The 24,439-nt window shown below is 40.8% G+C and overlaps 2 protein-coding genes across 2 annotated transcripts; both read left to right on the top strand.

The window, feature by feature from the left end:
• The first annotated feature begins 4,536 nt into the window (after positions 1 to 4,536).
• Positions 4,537 to 10,192, top strand: LOC139471707 (proteasome subunit beta type-6-like). Its single transcript, XM_071254176.1, has 6 exons — positions 4,537 to 4,653; positions 6,118 to 6,185; positions 6,428 to 6,559; positions 7,766 to 7,895; positions 8,627 to 8,771; positions 9,944 to 10,192. The coding sequence occupies exons 1-6, from the start codon at positions 4,552 to 4,554 to the stop codon at positions 10,072 to 10,074; spliced, it is 708 nt and encodes a 235-aa protein (XP_071110277.1). The 5' UTR covers positions 4,537 to 4,551; the 3' UTR covers positions 10,075 to 10,192.
• Positions 10,193 to 13,447: 3,255 nt separating this feature from the next.
• LOC139471735 (ankyrin repeat domain-containing protein 49-like) lies at positions 13,448 to 21,430 on the top strand. Its single transcript, XM_071254216.1, has 5 exons — positions 13,448 to 13,536; positions 14,293 to 14,377; positions 16,043 to 16,139; positions 18,585 to 18,745; positions 20,888 to 21,430. The coding sequence occupies exons 2-5, from the start codon at positions 14,306 to 14,308 to the stop codon at positions 21,221 to 21,223; spliced, it is 666 nt and encodes a 221-aa protein (XP_071110317.1). The 5' UTR covers positions 13,448 to 13,536; positions 14,293 to 14,305; the 3' UTR covers positions 21,224 to 21,430.
• The last annotated feature ends 3,009 nt before the right edge of the window (positions 21,431 to 24,439 follow it).

A 24,439-nucleotide genomic window follows, 5' to 3' on the forward strand; every position in this document is an offset into this window, starting at 1 on the left:
TGTCAGCCTACTTGATACCTATTGACCATCACACTCTCACTGGAAGCCAGCTCAGAAGCGGATTACTAGTCGTCTGAGGCGTCGCCATTCATGATTCGCCTTTCATTATTATTATTGCTTCCGCACTATACCCTTGCTTCTGGGTGCTTTTGTATAATTATACAATACCCTGGGTCAGGGGTCCGCTGCTTCTGTTTAACCATACAATTCACAACATACAACACACTTCTGGAAGGGGTGCTTGCTTTAGTCTCATACCATACACTATTCGAAGGGACACTTGCTTTTGTCTCATACAATATAATACGTGAAGGGGCACTTGCTTTAGTCTCATACAATACACTACTCGAAGGGGCACTTGCTTTAGTCTCATACAAAACACTACTCGAAGGGGCACTTGCTTTAGTCTTATACAAAACACTACTCGAAGGGGCACTTGCTTTAGTCTCATATAATACACAACTATAGTTTAATCAAGCAATACGTGTGTGTGTGTGTGTGGGGGGGGGGGGGGGGGGGGGGGGGCTAGCGAGAACTGAGATCTGATTTTAATGCGATTAAAGCTTTTACTAGTCTTAACAAATGCTGGTTTTATAGTGCTAGTCCACTGAGATACCATGCCGCAATTTAACATGGATACCCCACTCAGACACAGTATACTGACTCCGAGCCGACCAGTCCTTGTTTTATTCACTTAATGCTGAGCGTCAGCCAGGGTAACAACAAGCCCGTCTTTTGGTATGACGAGGCCGGAGATCGTACCGCAGACCTGCCGCTCTCCGGGTTGAACACAGCTAGCTGGAACATAGGCCCACACCTTACTTTTATAGATCCTGGAGTTTAATTGAAAATCATATGCAATACTTGCCTAGCATTTGTATTTTGGGGTCTCTGTCAGACACAAATTATTTCTCAAGTCGCTGCTTTCAGGTGCCGTTGGGTAACCATGCAGTTAAAGCGTTTGCTCGTCACGCCCAGGGCCCGGTTCAATTCTCCACATGGGTACAATGTGTGAAACATTTCTTGTCCCCGCCCTCTTATTGATGGAATATTGGTAAAAGCGGCGTAAAACTATACTCACTCACTCAGTGCTTCCAGGGTCCTGACATGCAATTTCTCTATCTGAAAGGAGGCGCCAACATTATTTTTTAACACACATTTTTTTCTGGACACATAGCATGTCTGTATCCTCGATAATCCAGTTTATCATCCAAAACCGGCTCCCACAGGAAATATCGCTTGTGTGAGATCAAGCGATATCTACATTGTTACCATGACGTCACAATCAAAGGACATCACTAATGGCAAGCCTCGGAGTTTTTCTACTTTTATCAACTCGTGTTGATATATTTCATATCAAAAGACACTCGGGGTGATTCTCGATTTATTATATCTCCTTTCTATTACGATAAATTCCCTGGACCCATTCACCTCCATAGTTCACTTTTAGAAAAAAAAAAGCTCGAGGCCAAAGGTTGATGACGCATTTGTTTTTAATGAATTTTTATTTTCTAAATACATTTTGCTTTTATCAGTTTCACCAGGAGCTTTGACAAAGATCAAAGAATATTTTTGGGCTCACAAACGTTTTAAATATCCAAATCACTTTATCTTCCGCATGGTAAACACATAATCGAATATCTGTTTTTACCCCAGGGAGGATCTGCGTTTCAATTGGTTTCATGTCTCTGTTGCTTGTCGTAAGAGGCGATTAAATCATAAATGAAATACTTCATCTACCGACTGCGGCGTATTCAACAACAAGCAAACAAACCGTAATGAGAGTTACTTAAAATGATACGATTACGTATTATTTAAAACATATGTTGCCACCATCTCGGAAGGAAAATCCATAGCGTCAAGACCGCCTCCGTGGTCTAGTGGTAGAGCGTCCGCCCGGAGAGCGGAAGGTCCGGGGTTTGATCCCCGGCCGCGTCATACCAAAAGACGTTAAAAGATGGTACTTGTTGTTACCCTGTCTGGTGCTCGGCATTAAGGGGCTAAAACAAAGACTGGTCATATCGGAGTCAGTATACTGTGTCTGAGTGGGGTATTCATGTTAAACTGCGGCATGGTATCTCAGTGAGCTAGCACTATAAATCGGCATCAGTCCGGACTAGTACAAGCAGCCACACAAACACACACACGTACATGCACGTTGCTATATAAGTGCAATAATCTTGGACGCGACGTTAAACCCCATTTCACCTCACCTCACCATAGCGTCAACGCTATCTGAGCATTGCTTGATAGACTTGGGATTTTACGCCCGCTTCAAATAATAATTGCTAGCTCAGCCTTGTTCCCTGGGGATGCTGCCCTGGTCAGTGTAGCGCCATCGCAGCATCCCAAGGCAACCAGGATGCTGATAGATGAGCCAAGACTATTTTGAAAATGGAAATTATTTCACCCATAGTGTTGCATTTATGTTGACGAATAACACTGAGAACGGCAGGTTTGGCACATAAATGTGTATTCATTATCCCTGCATTAATATAACAAGTGAGGTGAAATGGGGTTAACGTCGCGTCCAAGATTATTGCATTTATATAGCGACGTGCATGTACGTGTGTGTGTGTGGCTGCTTGTACTAGATCGGACTGATGCCGATTTATAGTGCTAGCTCACTGAGATACCATGCCGCAGTTTAACATGAATACCCCACTCAACCATGCTGCAGTTTAACATGAATACCCCACTCAGACACAGTATACTGACTCCGAGCCGACCAGTCCTTGTATTAGCCCCTTTATCCCGAGCGCCAGACAGGGTAATAACAAGTACCATACTTTAACGTCTTTTGGTGTGACGCGGCCGGGGATCGAACCCCGGGCCTTCCGCTCTCCGGGTGGACGCTCTACCACTTGACCACTGAGGCGGTCATTAATATAACACGTTCAAATAGATGTCCTAGCACAATGTTCCTCGGTTATAAACTGCCGGGCAAAACAAAGGATGCACCTATGTTTGTTGGTGCTAAAAATTAAACGAACGAGAATTAAAAAAACACTGTTCGATAGGGGTGTATTTGATACGAGAATGATGGTTGTGTTTAGGACCTCACGTTTGTTGTGTTTCGGCGACTGTTTTCAGTCAAGTAACGTTTTAATAACGTTTGTAATTTTTGGTCAAATAAAAGTTTCAACTGTATGCTTTCTTTTGATGGCTGTTTAGTATTGTATTTGGAAGAAGCATTCAATGACAGTGTCATTGAGGTTATTCAATGGGTTGTGTTTACATCTTGTTTGTTTGTTGTTTAACTCCGCACTGGGCAATATTTCAGCTGCATGACGGCGGTCTGTACATAATCGAGTCTGGACCAAACAATCCAGTGATTGACATCATGAGCATCGATCCACGCAATTGGGATACGATGACATGCATCAATCAAGTCAGCTAACCTCACCATGCTACCATCTCTGCATTTTAGTGAATGTGTGAAAGTCAATGTTGAAAGACAGTGAAGCAGTTATGAAGTATGACAGTACAGTAAACTATGGTTATAGAACTTAAAGGGACCACTAATTTTAGTTTGCTATAACCGTAGTTCGTTATAAGTACATATACAGCATGACTACAGCAAGTAGTCGGGACCAAAAAGTAAGTTCGTTATATCCGTCAGTTCGTTATAAGCGTGTTCGTTTTAACCGTAGTTTACTGTATGTGTAATCTTCGATGCATCAAAACTGACAAAATGGCAAAACACGTTTCTCATCGCCACTTTCGAGTAACACGGGGAAGAACGGATACTATCATATGTATGGATTGAAAGATTGAATGTAGCACGAGACGGTACATACATTGTCAGACAGTCTTTACAAAAACATACTTAAACGGTATTTCTTAATATTTTCCACATATATATTGCTATCTAGAAGCTAGGTATTGACAAATGACTGAACTGTATCGCCGTGACATTATTTTTAAATTTTTAAAAAGGAGAAACAAATGAGAAGGCTTTGATATTCACAATATAGGAAGACATATATTCAAATTTTCTTCTGAAGAAAATATAAATACTAACAATACACACAAAAAAAGTAGAGAACAAGTCCAAAAAGACATTACATTTACAAAGAAACCAATAATACATATAACATGTATTACTAATTTGCAATAGCCTAATGGTTTTGGATGAGGTTGTTTAAGACAAGACATGACATTCATTTAGCGGCCTATACGAGATCAGCATTTATTAAAAGGATGGGTGTTAAGGTTGGGGGAGGGGCAATAAACTGACACAGTTCTAACTTTTAAAATGAAATCTTATAATTTTTTACATTATTTATGGAATGCTCATTTATTATTAGGATGGGGTGTCAGGGAAAATTGTTACATGCATATGGGGATGGTATGATAATATGCTACATAAAATGGGGTGGCAGTGGTGCCGCAAAATATTATTCAGTCCTCAGGCCAATCTCACCGCCCCTCCCTTGTAATAAATGACAAGTCCCTTTCACTGCTTCACACCCATCATCCAGCTGAACACTGCGTGGAGCTTTGGTATGAGGTTACCTCCCTTGTGGACAAATCCGGTAACAAACAAAAATGGCTGCAACCATGATGACCAGCAAGTTTGGTGCAGGGCATTCTTCTGCCGTTAACGGCGATTTAACACCAGATTGGTTAAACGCAGAACTTACAACTGGTGTAAGTATATGACGGGAAAGGAAACCTGTGTGATACCCAGTACTATGATCGTGTTGTCAGTTATATGCCTGACCAAAACCATTCACATGCACGCTTCTCAGTTCTCTCTGTGTCACTGGGGAAAATCATGTTCGTTTTCCCAGTCTTTTGTGATTTTGGCGAATGTTTTTTCATTGGGAATTTTCTACATGTTGAACATATTGTGTTGATAAAAAAGAAGTTTTTAATATATTTTTTTAGGAAAAAACCGTGTTCCTTTTGTAGGATCTTGTTGGTATCTGCTCTGGGTCTTCAGCCGTTTAGGCCGAGGCTATGCCAACCAGACAATCATTGCAATTTGTGACTCGAAATCAAACAGTCAAGTCCTGAATCACATTTGGGATTTATAATATATGAGAACCACAATGCATGTATCGGTTGAAGCTTAGCACTCACTCACTCACTCCATCTTCAGGCTGTGCCTTTCATTTCACTGATAAAACTTGCCTCTTCAATTCTTCGGGTTTGTTCTCTTTGGGTAGGTTGCCTGCAGCCCTTTGATACTTTGATCAAGCACCCATTTACAATCATTAGGGTTTGGTACCTGTTTCGATCAAACACCCTTTACATTCCTTGGGTTTTTGCTTCCTTTTAACGTCAAACAATCCTTTCAATCCTTGGGGTAACATACTCCTTGACAATCCGTTGGGTGAGTTGTGAGTTAGGGTATGGTTAGCTGTCTAATCTCTTTTAGAAATTTAATCCAATGTAATCTGAGGAAAGTCTACAATTTTCAACATGTTCCAAATTTCGCTGAGAAATATGGCTACCATGCATGCGCATCAGAGTAAATAGCCGGGTGCTGATCACAAGGTAAAAGAGTACTAAATATTTGGTGACAGCACCTGTGTCCCCTGGTATAGTGTTGGCTCATAAGATTTACTCATCACTTAAGCGAGTTTTTTACTCTGCATGGAGCTAATTGAAATACGTAAAAGTGTGTCAGTAGACTACAATACTCCCCATTAAGTTTTCTAGTTTATATTCATTTACAATGTCATGCTGCAAGCAGCAACCTCTACTTTACATACTGTCATGGTTACTGGTCATGCATGTTTAATGTCATGAGCATTCTTCAAGGAGAAATGCTTTAGCAACATGTTCAATGAGAATTTTACAATGAATTTGGGAAGTACTTGATTCTGATTGGTCAATCAGAAGTTTCAAATTACCATAAAACACCTCTGATTGAAACAGCTGATTAGATGAGCTAAGATGACTGGAAAACTGCGGAAGCTATTTTTTATTGAAAACACAAATCATTGTCAGGAAGGATTTTGAAATAATATGTACAATTATGGATTACAAAATACTTTCGTTGTGCAACAATATTCAAAGTAAAGCTACAGTTAATCCAGCTCTACTTTAAAAACACTATGTTTATCTCCTGATCATGCTAAGTATCATACTCATCTTGATTTACAGACAACAATAGCAGCAGTGGAGTTTGATGGCGGAGTGGTGATTGGAGCTGACTCCAGAACAACAACTGGGTAATTGTTAATTCATACACAGTCACCAACAAAACAGTACAATATTATGTATCTACTGTTTAGGCTTTCATTGGTTGTTTGTTAACATTGATAAGTGTAAATACCTATTTACCATAGTTTTCCATCTTGATCATAACTTTTAGAATCAGATCCACATATTCATGGTATAAGGATATTGATCAAAAGATATAAAAAGCTATTCTAAATACATGTTTTCAGTGTATGTGTTTTGCTTGTCTCAGATCATACATTGCCAACCGAGTGACTGACAAGCTGACGAAGGTGACAGACTACATCTACTGCTGCCGATCTGGTTCTGCAGCTGACACACAAGCTGTCGCAGACATTGTCAACTACCATCTCAACTTCTACAAGTGAGTTCCAAGTCATTCCCAACAATATTCATGTAAATCGTCAATTTGAAATTTTGTTTTCTTATTTTTCAGATTAACATATCACTCGGTCAGATTTTTCTTAGACTGGGATTAAATTGTGTTATTGATCTTATATTTGATTTTGAGCTCACCTGACTGAAAGTCAAGTGAGTTTATGTCATGGTGTGGTTTCCCGGTGTCTGCCATCAGTACCTATGAACATCACCTCCTCAGAAACCATAAAACCAATGAAGCTAAAAGTAGTTCATGTCCTTGTAGGGGCGGTCGGGTAGCCTAGTGGTTAACGCGTTCGCTCGTCATGCCGCAGACCCGGGTTCGATTCCCGACGTGGGTTCAATGTTTGAAGCCCATTTCTGGTGTCCCCTGCCGTGATGTTGCTGGAATATTGCTAAAAGCGGCATAAAACCTCACTCACTCACTCACTCATGTCCCTGTTCAGACCAATTGTGAAACCTAAATTTTTCAAGGGGTTTGAATCTGATTCGACCGCCTCCGTGGGCAAGTGGTACAGCGGAAGGTTTAGGCTGCGTCATACCAAGAGACGTTAAAAGATGGTACTTGTTGTTACCCTGTCTGGTGCTCGGGATTAAGGGACTGAAACAAGGACTGGTCGGCTCGGAGTCATAAAACTGTGTCTGAGAGGGGTATTCATGTTAAACTGCGGCATGGTATCTCAGTGGGCTAGTACTATAAATCGGTATCAGTCCGGATTAGTATAAGCAACCACACACATAGACACACGTTGCTATATAAGTGCAATTATCTTGAACGCGACTTTAAACACCATTTCACTTCACCTCACCTTGAATCTGATTCTCAATATTGCTGCCATGACACTCATTGAAGATCCATTTTTTATTTGAAATGTTAAAATGTTTGTTGTTTGCAGAGGAAGTGAACATATATGTTCCGTTCTTCGTGATATTTTAATTATTTACCTAGATTTGACCTTTGCACTGTGACCATGCTCCTAAATTTTCCTTAATCTATTAACTTGAAATTTAGACTTCATCTCCTCAGAAACCCTGGACCAGTCATTAATTCTGATTATTTGTTTTGCGAATGTTCACCTCCATCCCTGAATTTCAAATCACAATTGTTCATTGCATGAAGGTGATCAGTGTCTGATGTATGGAAGGTTATGTTGCACAGGTTTACAGTGGATTATGTTATATTTTCTATCAGAATGGAGATGGGCGAGGAGCCTGAAGTGAAGACAGCAGCCAATGTTTTCCGAGACCTGTGTTACGAACACCGCGACAACCTCACGGCTGGCATCATCGTCGGGGGTTGGGACAAGCGAGGAGGGGGACAGGTGAGTTGATGACAACCGTCACTGAGATTATTGTACACTCAGCCTGCATTCCATTACGCATTTTGTTGCTATCAGACAGAAAGTATCCATGGAAAGATCTATCATTAACTCTCAAAATAATTATCATTAACTCTCAATATAATTATCATTACCTCTCAAGATAATTATCATTACCTCTCAGAATAACTGTCAATACCTTTAATAACTTTGAACAAAATGACACTAATAACAATAATATGCACTATAAGTTGACATAGTGGTATTACCTCTGTACCAATACATATTTGTATTATCGGCACTAGGAAATCTTTGGTCAAATGATACAACCATGAAAACAGGCTTTGTTCAAGAGGGGGCACGGGTGGCCCAGTCGTCTAAGGCTCTGCGATTCGCTGTGCAGAGTTGCGTCCCTTGGGCACGCCAGAAACCTTTGATTGTGGGTTCGAATCTTGGTTCGCCTCGATTATGTTTCTAGGTTTGTCAGTGCCATACCCGTGCTCGTGGGTTTCACCGAAGGGGTAAACATCTGAGACCGGCATCACTTGGGGATTTCCTCCCACATTAAGCTGACACACAGCGATATAACAGGAATACTGTTAAAAGCGGCATTAAACCAAACTCACTCCCTCACTCACTTTGTTCAAGGACAACCACAAGTCATGTACTTTATAAACATTGGTACTGTGATATATATAAGTGATATATTTTTTTGTTTGTTCTACTCATTGCAGGTCTTTTCTATTCCCCTGGGAGGTATGCTGGTGAGACAACCGTTTGCTATCGGTGGGTCAGGCAGTACCTATCTGTACGGCTATGTTGACTCTCAGTTCAAAGTAGGTCTCTCCAAGGAGGAATGTCTGCAGTTTGTAGCAAACGGTAAGCAGTCTGTGACTTTGGCCACTAGTCTGAACTCACTCACTTGTACATTCTATTCTGGTTGAGTAGGGGCGGTCAGGTAGCCTAGTGGTTAAAGCGTTCGCTTGTCACGCCGAAGACCCGGGTTCCATTCCCGACATGGGTACAATGTGTGAAGCCCATTTCTGGTGTCCCCGCCGTCATATTGCTGGAATACTGCTAAAAGCGGCGTAATATCAAACTCACTCACTCACTCACTATCAGCGATCGAGTTGGATTTACAAATTACTCGGATAATTTTAATCATTATCAAATAACATTCTAAGATACCCAAAATCAGTGATATTGCTGGAATATTGCTAAAAGCAGCATAAAACCATACTCACCCACTCACTCACTCTGGTTGAGTACGATCAGCTTATACTACTCCACATGCTGAGACTAAAATCCCCTGAAAATAACGACAAGTTTACAGTCCTTGTACGCTTAAAACCTTTGGGCACCGCTCAAGTTGGAAACAACAGCATTAAGAAACTTTGACCATACCCACTGTAGCACCGGCTGTTGGTAGCTCAGCTCGGTAGTTTTTGGTTTGGTTTTTCATTTTTCACCACACTCATATTCCAGCTATATGACAGCGGCCAGTAAATAAAATAATAGAGTATTAAAGCTGTGATTGGTATAGTGATCAACGCCCCACTCCGTCTGGACACACTGACATGCTATCAGCCAATGCAGTACACCATTTAGTCTCTTTTATTGAGACATACTCTGGTAATACCAACACTTTGTCTCCAGTAATTTATGGCAAGACCTGTACCTGTGGTACCACAGACTGTTGGTAGCTAATCGAAAGTAACGCCATCAGTTAATAGCTACAATAGTAACTCCTGCAGTTTACAGCTTTTAGTAATATAGACAGTTTGTAGCAAACTTTAGTAACAAGCTGTTGGTAGCTATACATAAGTGGTTTGTTGCAACTGTAAGAAATACAGTTGTTCAATTGGTCAAAGGTAACTGTCAGTAACATAGGTATCCTATCTTGACCAAATATTCATTTAAGTTAATGGTTCACAAGTATTTCTGATATAAATCAATGTTCACCTTGTGATATTGTATGACGCTCCTATAATTTTCAGTGTATTCTATACTGATTGTCCAAAGTGTATTTGTGATTTTTTGTGTACTTTCAGCTTTGTCACTTGCCATGAACAGAGACGGTTCCAGTGGTGGGATTGTCCGCCTCGCCGCAATCACGAAGGACGGAACTGAGCGATTCACACTAACAGGGGATCAGATCCCCAAGTTCTATGAGGGCCATTGATCTTACTCCTGTAACTTAAATCTGTATCATAAATTCATACACGTCAGCCTGTCCATGTTGTTCCTGTGAAGAGCTTTGTGCTATGGTTATAAACTGAGATAAAACGCTGTAACATCCATTATGAGTTTGTTGATTATTTCACTGTGACTTCCTGGCATGCCAGTGTTACTGACCCTGTGGGGATTCCCTGTTCGTAAACTTCACCAGCAACCTTAGTCGTAAGAGGCAACCAAATGGATCGGGTGGTCAGCCTTGATAACTTGCTTGATTATATCGCCTTGCACCCCAACATCATAGATTTTTGTTCATGATATCAATCATTGTGGAATATCTGATCGGGATTTGATTATTTACATACCGCTGTCACATACCTGCAATATTGCTGAGTGTGGCATTAAACAACAAACAAAGGGTATTTCTTAGTATGTTGTGTCAAGCTGCAGTCAGCTATGTACAGGCTTCGTCAGTTACAGGGCAGTAGGGTAGCCAAGTGGTTAAGGCGTTCCCTCGTCACATGAGGGCCCAGTTTGATTTCCTACATAAGTTCAATATGCAAAGCCCATTTCTGGTTTTCTGGTTGAAGAGATGTGAAGACTGTCACAGTAGCATGTTCCGCCTTTATGGTCAAGTGGAGAGAGCATAGGCCTAGACTAACATATAGTCTCTGAAATGAACATATCATACAGAAAATAAAAATCTAATAAAAAGGGAGCCCAGTGATTCTGCAGTATTCTAGACTTGCCAAACATTATAGACTTGCATGGGCTGTAGTTGATATAAATGTATCAGGGTCTGTAAGACAGACTAGCATAGGCCCAGAGGACGGAATTTTAGTGTGAACACAATGCAAGGAATGTCAGTGGTTCAATTCCCTGGTGGTATCAAAAGTCATTAAAATATCATAATTGTTACCATGCCTGGTACTCCCCAAAAAGGAGATAAAACAAGAACTAGTCAGGTCTGAGTTGGTATACTGTGTTAGAGGGTACAGGCGGCATGGTATCTATGTAGGCACAAGCACCACACTCGTATATATGTATGTGCATGCAGTCACAACAGAAGAGGCTCGAATATGATCCAAGATCAGGAAGACCTGTACCTGGCACGAGTAAGGAGAATGTAGTATGATTATGGATGCTCGGCGAGTCACCACACATCGAATTCCCAAAGCAGTAGGAATCTCTCACCAGCGAGTTGATAACATTCGGACTTCTGACTCCTGATGATCGTAACTCCAATACTTTACTATACTATACTCCCATACTTACGATAGTCTTAGCGCTGAGATCGCTTTCTGCAAGTGGGCCCTGATCAGAGCAGCTCCAGGTTCATAATCACGCGTGAGAATTAACTTCATTTTGAAGCACACCCAACTGAGATTGTTGAGCAATCTGTAACCAAGGATGAGTCTTTGATTCACCGCTATCAGCCAGAGAGTGTCACATCTCACGTCTCCTTTGAAAAAGGCAAAGTCTGCTCCGGCCGCTGGCAAGGTCATGGCTTCTGTGTTCAGGGATTCCAAAGCAATCTTTCTGTTGGGCGGATACCAGACGATTCTTACCAGAGAAAATGACCAATCCGTACCTAAACTTCCCGTCAGATTCGTACCCTTTTTGGAGCATTCGTACTTTATTTGGCTGACCCGTACACAGAATTTTACGACCCGTAATCGACTTTGGACGACCTGTACCCATGCTTTTTCATTTAATCCTATACATTCATTTTACAATTCAAACATTCGTTCATTATTCATTTCAAACATCCATTCATTAAACATTTCGAATGTTTATTTATTATACAGTTAAAACATTCACTGATGGTTAGTTAATGGCGAATGGACATGATCAGTGACACTTATTAATTAAATAACTACTAACTAACTACTAAGTTCTTGGAAGTCGGCCTGTGTAATAAGAAGTTTACACTGTCGGTGATTGGACTACCCATGTGTTGTTATATGAAACACAAAACAAACAAGCGTTTTAACGTCGCGTTCAAGATAACTGCACTTATATAGCTGTGTGGCTGCTTGTACAAGTCCAGACTATTTATGCCGCAGTTTAACGTGAGTAAGTGAGTATGGTTTTACGCCGCTTTTAGCAATATTCCAGCAATGTCAGCTTCACACGTTGTACCCATGTCGGGAATCGAACCCGGGTCTATACTGACTCCTAGGCGACCAGTCCTTGTTTGTAGTTCCTTAATGCCGAGCGCCTGGCAGGGTAACAAGTTTTGAACGTATTTTGGTGTGACACGACCGGGGATCGGACCTACGACCTACCACACTCCGGGCAGACGCTCTATCCACTCGACCAAGGAGGCACTGAACATACTACGTATTCACCTGATTTTTCACGGTCACATTTACACCTCTTCCCAAACTATGAGGCAAATAATGAAAACATCATTTCGGCTGTGGATGATTTTCTACACAACCAGGAGACATCCTTCCACCCCAGTGGGATCCAGACACTCCAGCATCGTTAGCAGATATATGTGGACCTCGGGGTTTTTTTATGTTGAAAATTGATTAACAAGGAACTCCATCAACGCGGTCCATCATTGTTATCCCAGAACTGTTCGGCCACTCTCGTAATCTTGAACCATTTCACCTCACAGTGACGTGTGAGGCGACACGGGTGGCCCAGTCGTCTAAGGCGCCGCGATTCGCAGTGCAGGGTTGCGTCCCTTGGGCACGCCAGAAACCTATGAATGTGGGTTCGAATCCCGGTTCGTTCCGATTATGTTTCTATGTTTGTCGGCACCATACCCTTGGTCGTGGGTTTCACCAAAGTGGTAAACGTCTGAGACCTGCATCACTTCGGGCTTTCTTCCCACATTAAGCTGACACGCCGTGATATAACTGGAATAATGTTAAAAGTGGCGTAAAACCATACTCACTCACAGTGGCGTGTCAGTAGGATTTGGCAAGGTAGTCTTCAGGATGAGCAATGATCCACGCTCTTGAAGAAACACAATCAGCCCGAGTACAAAAGTTAAATACCCGATTCTTATGTTAGTGGTTTCTTTCAACTAATTTTGGATAATTCTTTGACCGACATTTAGAAGTTGGAAGAACTGACATGTCACGTTTATAGCTAACATCTTATTTGTTTGAAACGACGTTTACAGGGCTACATCGTGTCCCTTCACGTGTATCACTTCATACTCTCTCGGCTCTGTTAAACGTACATTGAAGTTATCTGATTAGAATCCGTTTTAATAGTATTCTTTTTTTTTATATTTCTTTGAGGTTCATATCATGTTGCCTTTGGTGATTTTATGAGCGATTCGTACTTTGGTGCAAACTCGTAACAATGCGTGGATACACAGCGACTCCTCCTAAAGGGCAAGTAACTCACACGGCCTCGCAGAGGTAAACATGTCGGTCACATTTTTCGAGGAGTGTTTTGGTTGATTTTGCGGAATCAGGCCTTGTCTCGAAGAACTTGAAATCAACAGGCAGGTGTTGCATCTAACTCTTCATCAGCTAACGTTGCTATAATCGAAACGACAGAATTCGTTAATAATAATATTCTCCCGATTAGCCCACACCCGCTTGTGACGATCACTGTCGATCATCGACTCGATGTGGTGGTGATCATTGAAGTGTGACATTTCTGCCTACCGACTAAACATAAGAAAATGAAAAAAATAAGTTGCTCAACTGTTTGAGAACTGTTATCCCCTAAAAAAATACATGATAAAAAGGACTGACCACCAAAGCATGCATAGATCTATATTTAACTTTTGAAGAGGGGATACGGGTGGAAGTGTTTCCTTCAGGATTAGTATAGATCTAAATGATATTTTTAGCCTAAAATAATTCTTTTACATGGCCCCCTGCCCTTGCTGACTCATTTTTTTCATTTTCATCGCCATTTGATAAATAAATATATTTCTGCATGATGTAGAATATAACCTACTGGTATTTAAAGCCAGTGTCTTAGGAAGTGAACTATTTTGCATTTGTTGTCAAGACAACTGCACTTTGCTGAAGCATATCAAGTGCGATCTAGATTTGGATCAGACATCTATTTGGAAAACACTATGGGACAGCGGGGAGCACTGTGTAGCAGTCAAAATCAAACTTATTTATACGTAGCAGTACATGCACTGAATTTCTGTCCCAGCTTCAAGTCTCAGAGGCTAAGATCTTGAGTAAGGAGATGCTTTAGACTGTGTGCAGCAATCATTATCTTTCTGTACGATCAACAGGCGCAGATGGAAGATGGCCGAGCCTGATGATTATGATGATGTGCCTGACCAACTAGACCCTGAGTGTGCTGATGTTCTTCATCAGGTTAGTGCTGCTCTTAAAATACAGCCCCAGGAAGATCCGAGTTAGAAGTCTTTATCAACCCTTGCTTGTTGCATGGGGCTTCTAACAGGATCAGATTCGCTGACTTGGTCGATGCATGTTGATGCATGTGATCACATCCCAACTGCGTTGATCGATGCTCATGATGCCAATCACTTCATTGTCTGGTCCAGACACGATTATTTACAGACTGCGATCATATAGCTGAAATATTGCTGAGTGTGGTGTTAAACAACAAACAAACAGACTTATGATTCTAAAATACTTGCATATAATATGGGAAACAGTTTGCTTTTGTTTGCCAAATATATGTCAATTAATTATTAGTTTTTGTTGAAAACGTGTCTCCAAATGATTTTATTAATGTGTTTTTTGTTATTCATGGACATGACAAGTAGTGGTAGGACGATACACCGACGCATCGGTGGATCGTGATATTTCACTTCCCGATGCAAGTATTGATCACAGTTGCACACTAAGTAAAAAGTATCGATTCTTACCTTAAATGTATTCTTAAATAAATGTTACACCAAACACAAATGAGTTGTGAAAATTAGTAGTGAAAAAGTAAATATCTTCATCCATTGCACCATACTTGATACTGCCAACTGTAAATCATCAGTGTGCCAGGTATTTGAATATCCTGTCTATGAAAAACATATGTTACACACACCGATATGTATCGGATTGCACAGTTTGTGTCTCGTACTTGAATGAGGATTGAGTGGCCACAAAGGCTGGTTTGGATGAAGGCCATCTGAAATGATCAGGTTGCGTTGTTAACTTGTTATCTGTGTTACTAAGTTGTTAAAGTGTTTACTCGTCAGTGAGTGAGTGAGTGAGTGAGTATGGTTTTACGCCGCTTTTAGCAATATTCCAGCAATATCATGATGGGGGACACCAGAAATGGACTTCACACATTGTACCCATGAGGGGAATCTAACCCGGGTCTTCAGCGTGACGAGCAAACACTTTAACCACTAGGCTACCTGACCGCCCCCGTCATGCTTGGAGGCCTGGGTTCAATGCCCCACATGGATCTATTGTGTGAAGCCCACTTCTGATTGGCCCCTCAGTGCTGCTGCTGGGAAATTGGAAAATGTGGAGTAATACCAACTCACTCACTCACGTTACTGTGTCATCAAAGGCTGATTATGTAGGTCAGTGTTCACACTATCAACTAATGCTGGGAAGATACACCGATGCATATGTGGATCGCTATTTTTACTTCTTGATACAAGTATCATCACACTCGCACACTTAGTAAAAAGTATTGATTCTTACCTTAAATGTTTGCTTTGATAACCGTTACACTAAATAACTAGTAGTGAAAGTTTGTAGTGAAAATGTAAATATTTTCATACGTTGTGCCATATTTCACACTGCCGACTGGAAATCAGGTATTTGGCCATCCTGTCTATGAAAAAGATGGCTTAGGGACCACAGATAAGGGCACATGCATGTATCATGATACATATCAGATCGTATGTTAGGTATCGTGATACAAACTAGATCGCAAAGTTGGTGTATTGTCCCAGCCCTACAATCAACCACTGGGTTGTGTTACTACAGGAGCAATTATTACCTGTTTCAAATTTTAAACTTTTATTTTTGACTGTTGTTCTTCATTGCAACACTATGTTCCAGATTCTGCAGGCCAAGGATGGAGAGCCAAACAAGTTCCAGAGCTTCTGGGAGAATGATGAAGATGATGTGAACGAGTTCACACAGGAGGAGATTGAAAGTGAGCTGTAGAACTCTCAGGGTTCCTCTCAGGGTTCCTCTCAGGCATCTTCCCTAGGCAAGAGAGTTAACTGACCATAAAAGTCCAGTTTCCGCCCTTGCCTAACTAGGCTGGTATTATGGATTTACAGTTTGGCTGGACTAACGAGTCAATGCATAGTCCAATCAAAATCTTGCAACGAAGTTGATAAACGGTTCGTAAGCTGTTGTGCAGATCGGTCGATTGCAGGATTTGCAAAGCATGTGCACCGCCAACTTGTCAAGAGATATTTTCCAAACCTTTTCATATTTTTAATCAAGGTGCTCGCGTGAATTGATGCACTTCGCGATGTATCACAATATAGATCTTGATTAACGATCAGATCGTCTTGACTGGGCGCCGCCATTTTGTTTAAAACAAGTGCAAGTGATGGAATCGAATTGGTCCATAGGAGAGGCTCAGAAGGGACATAAATCATAATAACCACTTGTGACGCTACGATCGAGCCCAGGAATTCCAGCCTAGTTCGGCAAGGGTGGAAACTGGACTTTTAAGGTCAGTTAACTGTCTTGCCTCGGGAAGATGCTCTCAGGGTACCTCTCAGGGGACCGCAGGGTCATTGGGGGTCCTGTCCCTGTCCCAGGCTGCTATTTTGTTGGCTGAGTTGCCTCCATTAATCACGTTAATACAAGGTTCCGATGTCATAATGGTCATGAGTGACCCAAATGTCTAAGGTTCTGCAATGTGCTGTGCAGACTTGCGTCCCCAGGCGTAGAAACTAACAGATTCAGTCCACTAGTCCTTTTAATGAGAACATATAGCAAAACCCCTAAAATGGCAAATTTCTACCAGCCCTTATGATACCCTTGCTATTGGGCAGATTGGCAAGGACTACAAGATGAGTGCCAATTTTAAACACTGGGACTCCCTTTGATGTGTCAGGATTAGGTGATCATTGGTTGTTGCAGCATTTTCATGATGTATGTGCTCTTGGGTTTCACCAACGACTTTCCTCCCACAATAAATTTAAGTCAACACACCTTGATAGAACTGAAGTGACAAACTGTTTAAAACAGCATTAAAACAAATCATTATAAGTCAGTCACTCAGAGACCTTATGGTGAAACCACATTAACTTGAACTACTGCAAGACTTCAATCTCATTAAAATCAGATCTTAGACCCTGCTGCCGCTAAACAAAGATCTGAGGACATCCCTAGGGTCACTTCAGACCGACCTTTCACAAACTCTGACCGACCAATGGAATTACTGGCAAGAAGTCGACATTAGCCAATCAGAAGGCAGCTTTCTCGTGCTTTACAGCACTAATTTCAAATTGGCGACTACGCTTTGAAACATATTTTGACAAATTCTGGCTAAAAAATGTGAAACCTGAACAAAAGAATATTCTCGAATGGCTAATATATGACCTAGATTGTATAGATTTAGTCGTTAAGCCTGTAACTATTATTCTGAATACGCCGTTTTAAAGTTCTGATTGGTCGGATGAAAGGTCATCCTCGCAAAATTCACTTTGTTTGTCTGCTATTTCAGATTTTATGTTTGCATTTGTTTGTTTGTTGTTAACACTCATTCAACACTATTACATTTGTGTTATGTGTCTGTAAATAATCAAGCCTGTACCAGATAAGTGATTGGGGATGCGATGACATTCACCATCAACCAAGTCAAGTCAGTGGGCCTGACCATCTGATTATGTTAGTCGCCTATTGCGAAGAGCATGGGTGCTGAAGACCGGTTCTAACATGATCCTTATGAGTGACATCACAAAGTGGGAGTTCTGGAATTGTCGGTTTCATTGGGGTGGTCACTGAATTGATGATTTCAATAAATAGTTTGTTTTCAAAAAGTCAAGCATATTTGCAGGTTCTGTGCCTATTGATCTGAATGACTCCTGGCACTTTAGTGTCAGGTTTTACAGTATTCAACGTAATAAGCGCACAGGGCGCTCTCAAAATTAGAAATAGGGGGCTCTTATTAGAATATAACTTTGGTGAAAGAGTTGAACGATCGTAAATTTCGTGGTTTATTCTGACAGCCTGAAATGATACATAAGAAAAGTCTGTGCGTATTAGCAGATTAGACACGACACATATATTTTTCCAGAATTTAATTGCCCGTAATTAAGGGTGCATATAACACACAGGCGCGTATTATAACGAATTAATATGTCTTGTGTACATTGATCAATCGGAAGGGTGCTAATTGGGATGAGTGAGTGAGTGAGTTGGGTTTTACACTGCAGTATCCCCGCGATATCATGGTGGGGCACACCAGAAATGGGCTCCACACATTGTACCCAAGTGAAATTATTTGGGATCATTTTTACCAGTCAGCCACCTCTACTCCCTGGCATTTTCGAAGCACAAATGTCTTGGATTCCAGCATTGGAAGATAACTTGGGGCTTGTCCATATCTATGTCTGACTTGAGTTTCACCTTTCAGATGACCCTGAGAAGAGAATACTGTGGGCTGCCGAGAACAACAAACTTGCAATCGTTGAAGAGACGTTGCAATCTTGTCCTCGACTTGTCCACTCCCATGATACCGACGGCTACACACCTCTGCATCGGGCATCATATAATGGACATCTCGACGTCGCCAAGGTGAGCCCCTCACAGATTGATGGTTAGTATAGTCCCCCAGTAACTGATGCTTGTCTAACAATGACTAAATGGATGGGATATCAGTCTCGAGTTTGTCTTGCCCAGACTTGATTTTTTACAGACTGGCTTACTCTAGTATTGAGTGCTTCACTACAATCTGTAAGACCAGTCTGTATAGTAATCCAGTGGTGCCCTGTACTTTGCCTGAACATTTTCTTGTGAATGTTATAGATTATTTACAGAATGTGTAGAAGGGGTATAAATTTGTTTCGAAAAAGTTTCCTCAAAGTTTGTTCTCTTACGGTTGATCTCTGACAACATTTTAACTGGAACATAGTTTTAATGAGCACACACCCACACACATGCACTTGTTAATTTTCATGGACGCTTATTACATGAAATATGGAGGCTGGATTATTGCTCACTTTAGCATTAAATAAAACAAACAAAAAGGTTTTTGTGCTGAAACAGAAATTACATAGATTTTTCTGTTGCCGGGTTGTTTTCTGACGAATAAACAATTCCAACGTGCCCAGATCTGTGTTGATTCTTCATGTTACCACAAACAGAATACGTGTGAGCTGACAAAGTCTTGAGACCATGCTTGTGGATATTTCATTGCATATTTTCCTTTACTAAATCTGTATAAAATGAGTTTGGTTATCCTATCTTAATCAGTGTTGCCTAGCAACCTTTGCTGCTGGTTGGTATTGTCTGTTAAAAAACTGGAGCTTTGTCAGATTTCAATCAATGAAATCCAAACATTTCAGTGGTAGGAATGTTTGGAATCGATGTCAGTATCGACCCCCAGCAACCTCTGTTGGAAGGATGAGGCAGGATCATTGCTCATGATATCATTCACTGGTTTCTCTGGCACAGACTTTATTATTAAACGCTGTCATATAGCTGACTGCTGTCTACAACAACCCACAGTCATAGATACAACATGAACCAGTCATAGATACAACATGTACCACTCATAGATACATGTACCAGTCATAGATACAACATGTACCAGTCATAGATACAACATGTACCACTCATAGATACAACATGAACCAGTCATAGATACAACTTGTACCACTCATAGATACAACATGTACCAGTCATAGATACAACATGTACCACTCATAGATACAACATGAACCAGTCATAGATACAACATGTACCAGTCATAGATACAACATGTACCAGTCATAGATACAACATGTACCACTCATAGATACAACATGAACCAGTCATAGATACAACTTGTACCACTCATAGATACAACATGTACCACTCATAGATACAACATGTACCAGTCATAGATACAACATGTACCAGTCATAGATACAACATGTACCACTCATAGATACAACATGTACCAGCCATAGATACAACTTGTACCACTCATAGATACAACATGAACCAGTCATAGATACAACATGTACCAGTCATAGATACAACATGTACCACTCATAGATACAACATGAACCAGTCATAGATACAACTTGTACCACTCATAGATACAACATGAACCAGTCATAGATACAACATGTACCACTCATAGATACAACATGTACCAGTCATAGATACAACATGTACCAGTCATAGATACAACATGTACCAGCCATAGATACAACATGAACCAGTCATAGATACAACATGTACCACTCATAGATACAACATGTACCACTCACAGATACAACATGTGAGTGAGTGAGTGAGTGAGTATGGTTTTACGCCGCTTTTAGCAATATTCCAGCAATATCATGGCGGGGGACACCAGAATGGGCTTCACACATTGTACCCATGTTGGGAATCGAACCCGGGTTTTCTGCGTGACGAGCGAACGCTTTAACCACTAGGCTACCCGACCGCCCAGATACAACATGTACCAGTCATAGATACAACATGTACTAGTCATAGATACAACATGTACCAGTCGTACATACAACATGTACCAGCCATAGATACAACATGTACCAGTCATAGATACAACTTGTACCGGTCTTCATTATCTGACAAAACAGATTCTCTATGGCGTAAAGGCAAAATATCACTGAACACCAGGTTTTCAAATGGGTGGAAAGGCTATTTCTTCAATTGTACGAATTGTTTATTGTTTTAACCAAATTGTGAATACATTTTCTGTTACAGTGCTTGTATTCCCATGGAGCAGACATCTTAGCAAAGACAGTGGATGGATGGCAGCCATTACACAGTGCATGCCGATGGAACTCCACAAGTGTGGCTAGTTTTCTACTGGACAACGGTGCTGATATTAATGCTCAAACAAACGGAGGATTAACTCCCTTACATTTAGCCTCATCGGAGCAAGACAGCCGTGAAACTCTGGAACTGTTGCTCATGAACCCTTTCATCGACCCTACCATTAAGACTAAAGTCGGCGAGACCGCCAAGCAGATTTGTCAGCGAACCAGTAGCCATCACTGGTTGTTTGAGATTGTAGAAGACAGCGTGAATAAGATTTGATTTTATATACATGATGTATTTGTATGCTCTGAATAAGACCATGAAGGGATTTATGTAAGATTCCCAACTTAGTGCCCTTGGGGGACAAATTCAGAAAAAATATTATTTTGGTCAAAATTGAGATTTTTATATTTGTATTTTAACATTGAATTTTAACATTGCTTCAATGCAATGATGTGAAACTAAATATTAAAGACACTTCTTCTATATTGTTCTTGTTATCTGTGAATTCTTTTATTTTCATGTGACATTACTTAGCCAAAGCATGAGTTGGAAAATGTTATTTTCCAAATTGGGAAATATTACTGCTGCAAACCTGGGAAAAGAAATCTTGTCAGATGGGATGAATGAATCTCTTATTGTGGAAAATGGCGTCGCCGAAAGTGTTTGTGAAATTAATTGACAGTGATGGTCAATTGCTTCATTTTCCAGGCACTGAATCCTGTTTAAAATCTGTGAATGATTATTTTCAGTAATATTTGGTCATTTAATGAATTGAGGATATTCAAACTGATTTAAAAACATATATAAGTTCAATAAACAAGGTTTCAAGGCCAGTTTTAACGATTCCAAGTAGATGTGTTTGTGGACAGAGAGTTTGGCTATTTAATTTATTGTGAATCATGAACGATACTGAAAAACAATATGTTGCTTTTTTTTTTTATCTTTAATCAGTCATGATCATTAATCGATTGTCAGCAGGCTCGCCCCCTCATTTTTACATTTCTGGCCAAATCTGGATTCCCTCAACAATTCCCAAGACTTGTATTATAGCAAGTGTTTCTCCTTCTGGCAGCCATTTTGTATTGTATCTAAGGCTGTGTTTTTTTTGTGTGTCCTTGATTAACACAGGTTAATGTCGTTGAACTCATGTTGAATTTCGTCACATATGTAGTAACCTCGGTTCACTGAAATTTAAAAATCGAAAGCTCGAACTGTTCCTCGGTGTCGTTAATATTTTATGTCTGTTTCAGTGTCAGCAGGAGAGTCAGGTTCCCACCACCCGCCTCCCTTTGAAAGCAAATGTAGTATGTTGTAGGCAGTAAAATTGACAGAGAATCTTCATATTTTGGACCCCTTTCTTTTAAAATCCTGGATACGGCCTTGTAATCAGTAACTGCTTACCCGTGAAGTTCCGTGGTAGAGGGATAGAATAGGTCTTCAGCAACATTTGAGTAAGCGTACAGAGTGGTATCTAACGATTTGTCAGGACAGCCAAAAGGCCCGATCCCGTTCACCATTAAACCGCGTTGCCGTGACGTTGTTGGTTGTGTCGACGTCCTTGCATCTTTGTGACAATTATCAGTAATCTTTTATGTGAACAGAGGTCATGTGAAAGCGCACGTAAAATATCTACTTCCGCGGCCTGACAGCGCGTGTGATGTATCGGCTTACTGTGGCGGAGGTACAGTAACAAGATAATAGATACCACACGTCTCCCTCAACCCTGCAACAGCTTGGTAGAAATCACGGCCCATTCACAGATAACTGGACGAGAGAATGTCTGATAGTTGAGCTGTTTTTTCAATGAAGTGACGGATTGGAACTCTCGGCTATATATACCTGTCTTTGAACGAAAGGATATATGTTGTCGAGGTTTCAATAAAAATGGGTACTTGCAATCCTTAAGTATTCATATACAACACAAAACAGTTAAGGACCACCTAATTCGTTCATATTACTAAAGTTAATCTGTCATGACAGTGCGTTTGTTATGTCATGTACAGTATATTTTCTCAGTATTTTATCACGTCGTAGGCGACAGCCCAAACATGACGCTGCAAACACATTGATGAAAAGGCGATATATTTATCCATGAGTAAGAAATATGAAACTGATATCATTGATATGTCTGTCCACACTTGTCTTCAGCTGTCCGCCCCGTCTATAACGCCTCCTTGTCCCAGTATACCGTGGATCGGGATACATGCCAAGTATATCCCTCGCTTCTCATAAGGGTGGACTGAAATAATATCCGTCAGCCGTCGTGGGTGTGATTTTGATAAGGTACAACGCCGCAGACCAACTTCGCCTGTATCAGTAGAGCTATGGTACGCCATCATCTGATTGTTATGACCTGCTCGGACAAGGGAAAATTATAAATCGTTGTAATATATTTGTTTTAAACATTATGAAACATGTCCGTCACAGAGATTCCTTTGTAAAAGATGTCACCCGTGAAGATCCGGGTTGGAATAGGTCTTCAGCAACACATGCTTGTCGTAAGAGGCAACATACGGGATCGGGGGGTCAGGTTGTCTGACTTGGTTGATGCGTGTCATCGATTCCCAATTGCTGAGATCGATGCCCATCTTGTCAATCACTGGATTGTCTGGTCCAGACTCGGTTATTTCCAAACCGCCGCCAAAAAGCTTGAATACTGTTGAGCGCGGCTTTAAACAAAAACCAAATGAAAGAAATGTAAATGATGTCCGTTACAGAGATTCCTTTGTAATAGATGTCCGTTATAGAGATTCCTTTAGAAAAGATGTCCGTTGTAGAGATTCCTTTAGAAAAGATGTCCGTTGTAGAGATTCCTTTGATATAGATGTCCGTTAGAGATTACTTTGTAATGGATGTCCGTTACAGAGATTCCTTTGCAATAGATGTCCGTATATCCGTGAAGATCCGGGTTAGAATAGGTCTTCAGCAACCCATGCTTGCCGTAAAACGCGACTATGCTTGTCGTAAGAGGCGACTAACGGGATCGGGTGGTCAGGCTCGCTGACTTGCTTGATGCATGTCATCGATCCTAATTGCGTGGATCGATGCTCATGAGGTCGATCACTGGATTGTCTGGTCCAGACTCGATTATTTACAGACCGCCGTCATATAGCTGGAATATTGCTGAGAGCGGCGTTAAACAACAAACCAGCCAACCGTTATAGAGATTCCTTTAGAACAGATGTCCGTTTTTTAGAGATTTCTTTGGAATAGATGTCCGTTATAGAGATTCCTTTGTAATGGATGTACATTATAGACAATCCTATATAATAGTTTTACGTTTCAGAGATTTCTTTGTAATAGATGTCCTTCACAACGATTCCTTTGTAATGGATGTCCGTTATTGAGCGTAAACGTCCGTTCCATTGATTCCATTTTTAATAGATTTAGAGATTTCTTTATGATAGATTTCCGTTGCAACGATTCCTTTATAGCATGTCAATTATAGAGATTTCTTTATACTGTCTATACCTTTTAGAAATTCCTTTACCA

Source organism: Haliotis cracherodii, unplaced genomic scaffold, assembly GCF_022045235.1.
Source record: "Haliotis cracherodii isolate W230 unplaced genomic scaffold, xgHalCrac1.p SCAF_23, whole genome shotgun sequence".
Lineage (NCBI taxonomy): Eukaryota > Metazoa > Mollusca > Gastropoda > Lepetellida > Haliotidae > Haliotis > Haliotis cracherodii.

Coding starts and splice junctions, on each gene's coding strand:
- LOC139471707 (XM_071254176.1), top strand. CDS start 4,552: ATGGCTGCAACCATGATGACCAGCAAGTTTGGTGCAGGGCATTCTTCT. Junction 6,186..6,427: donor GACTCCAGAACAACAACTGG/GTAATTGTTAAT, acceptor TGCTTGTCTCAG/ATCATACATTGCCAACCGAG. Junction 7,896..8,626: donor ACAAGCGAGGAGGGGGACAG/GTGAGTTGATGA, acceptor TACTCATTGCAG/GTCTTTTCTATTCCCCTGGG.
- LOC139471735 (XM_071254216.1), top strand. CDS start 14,306: ATGGCCGAGCCTGATGATTATGATGATGTGCCTGACCAACTAGACCCT. Junction 14,378..16,042: donor GTGCTGATGTTCTTCATCAG/GTTAGTGCTGCT, acceptor ACTATGTTCCAG/ATTCTGCAGGCCAAGGATGG. Junction 16,140..18,584: donor CACACAGGAGGAGATTGAAA/GTGAGCTGTAGA, acceptor TTCACCTTTCAG/ATGACCCTGAGAAGAGAATA.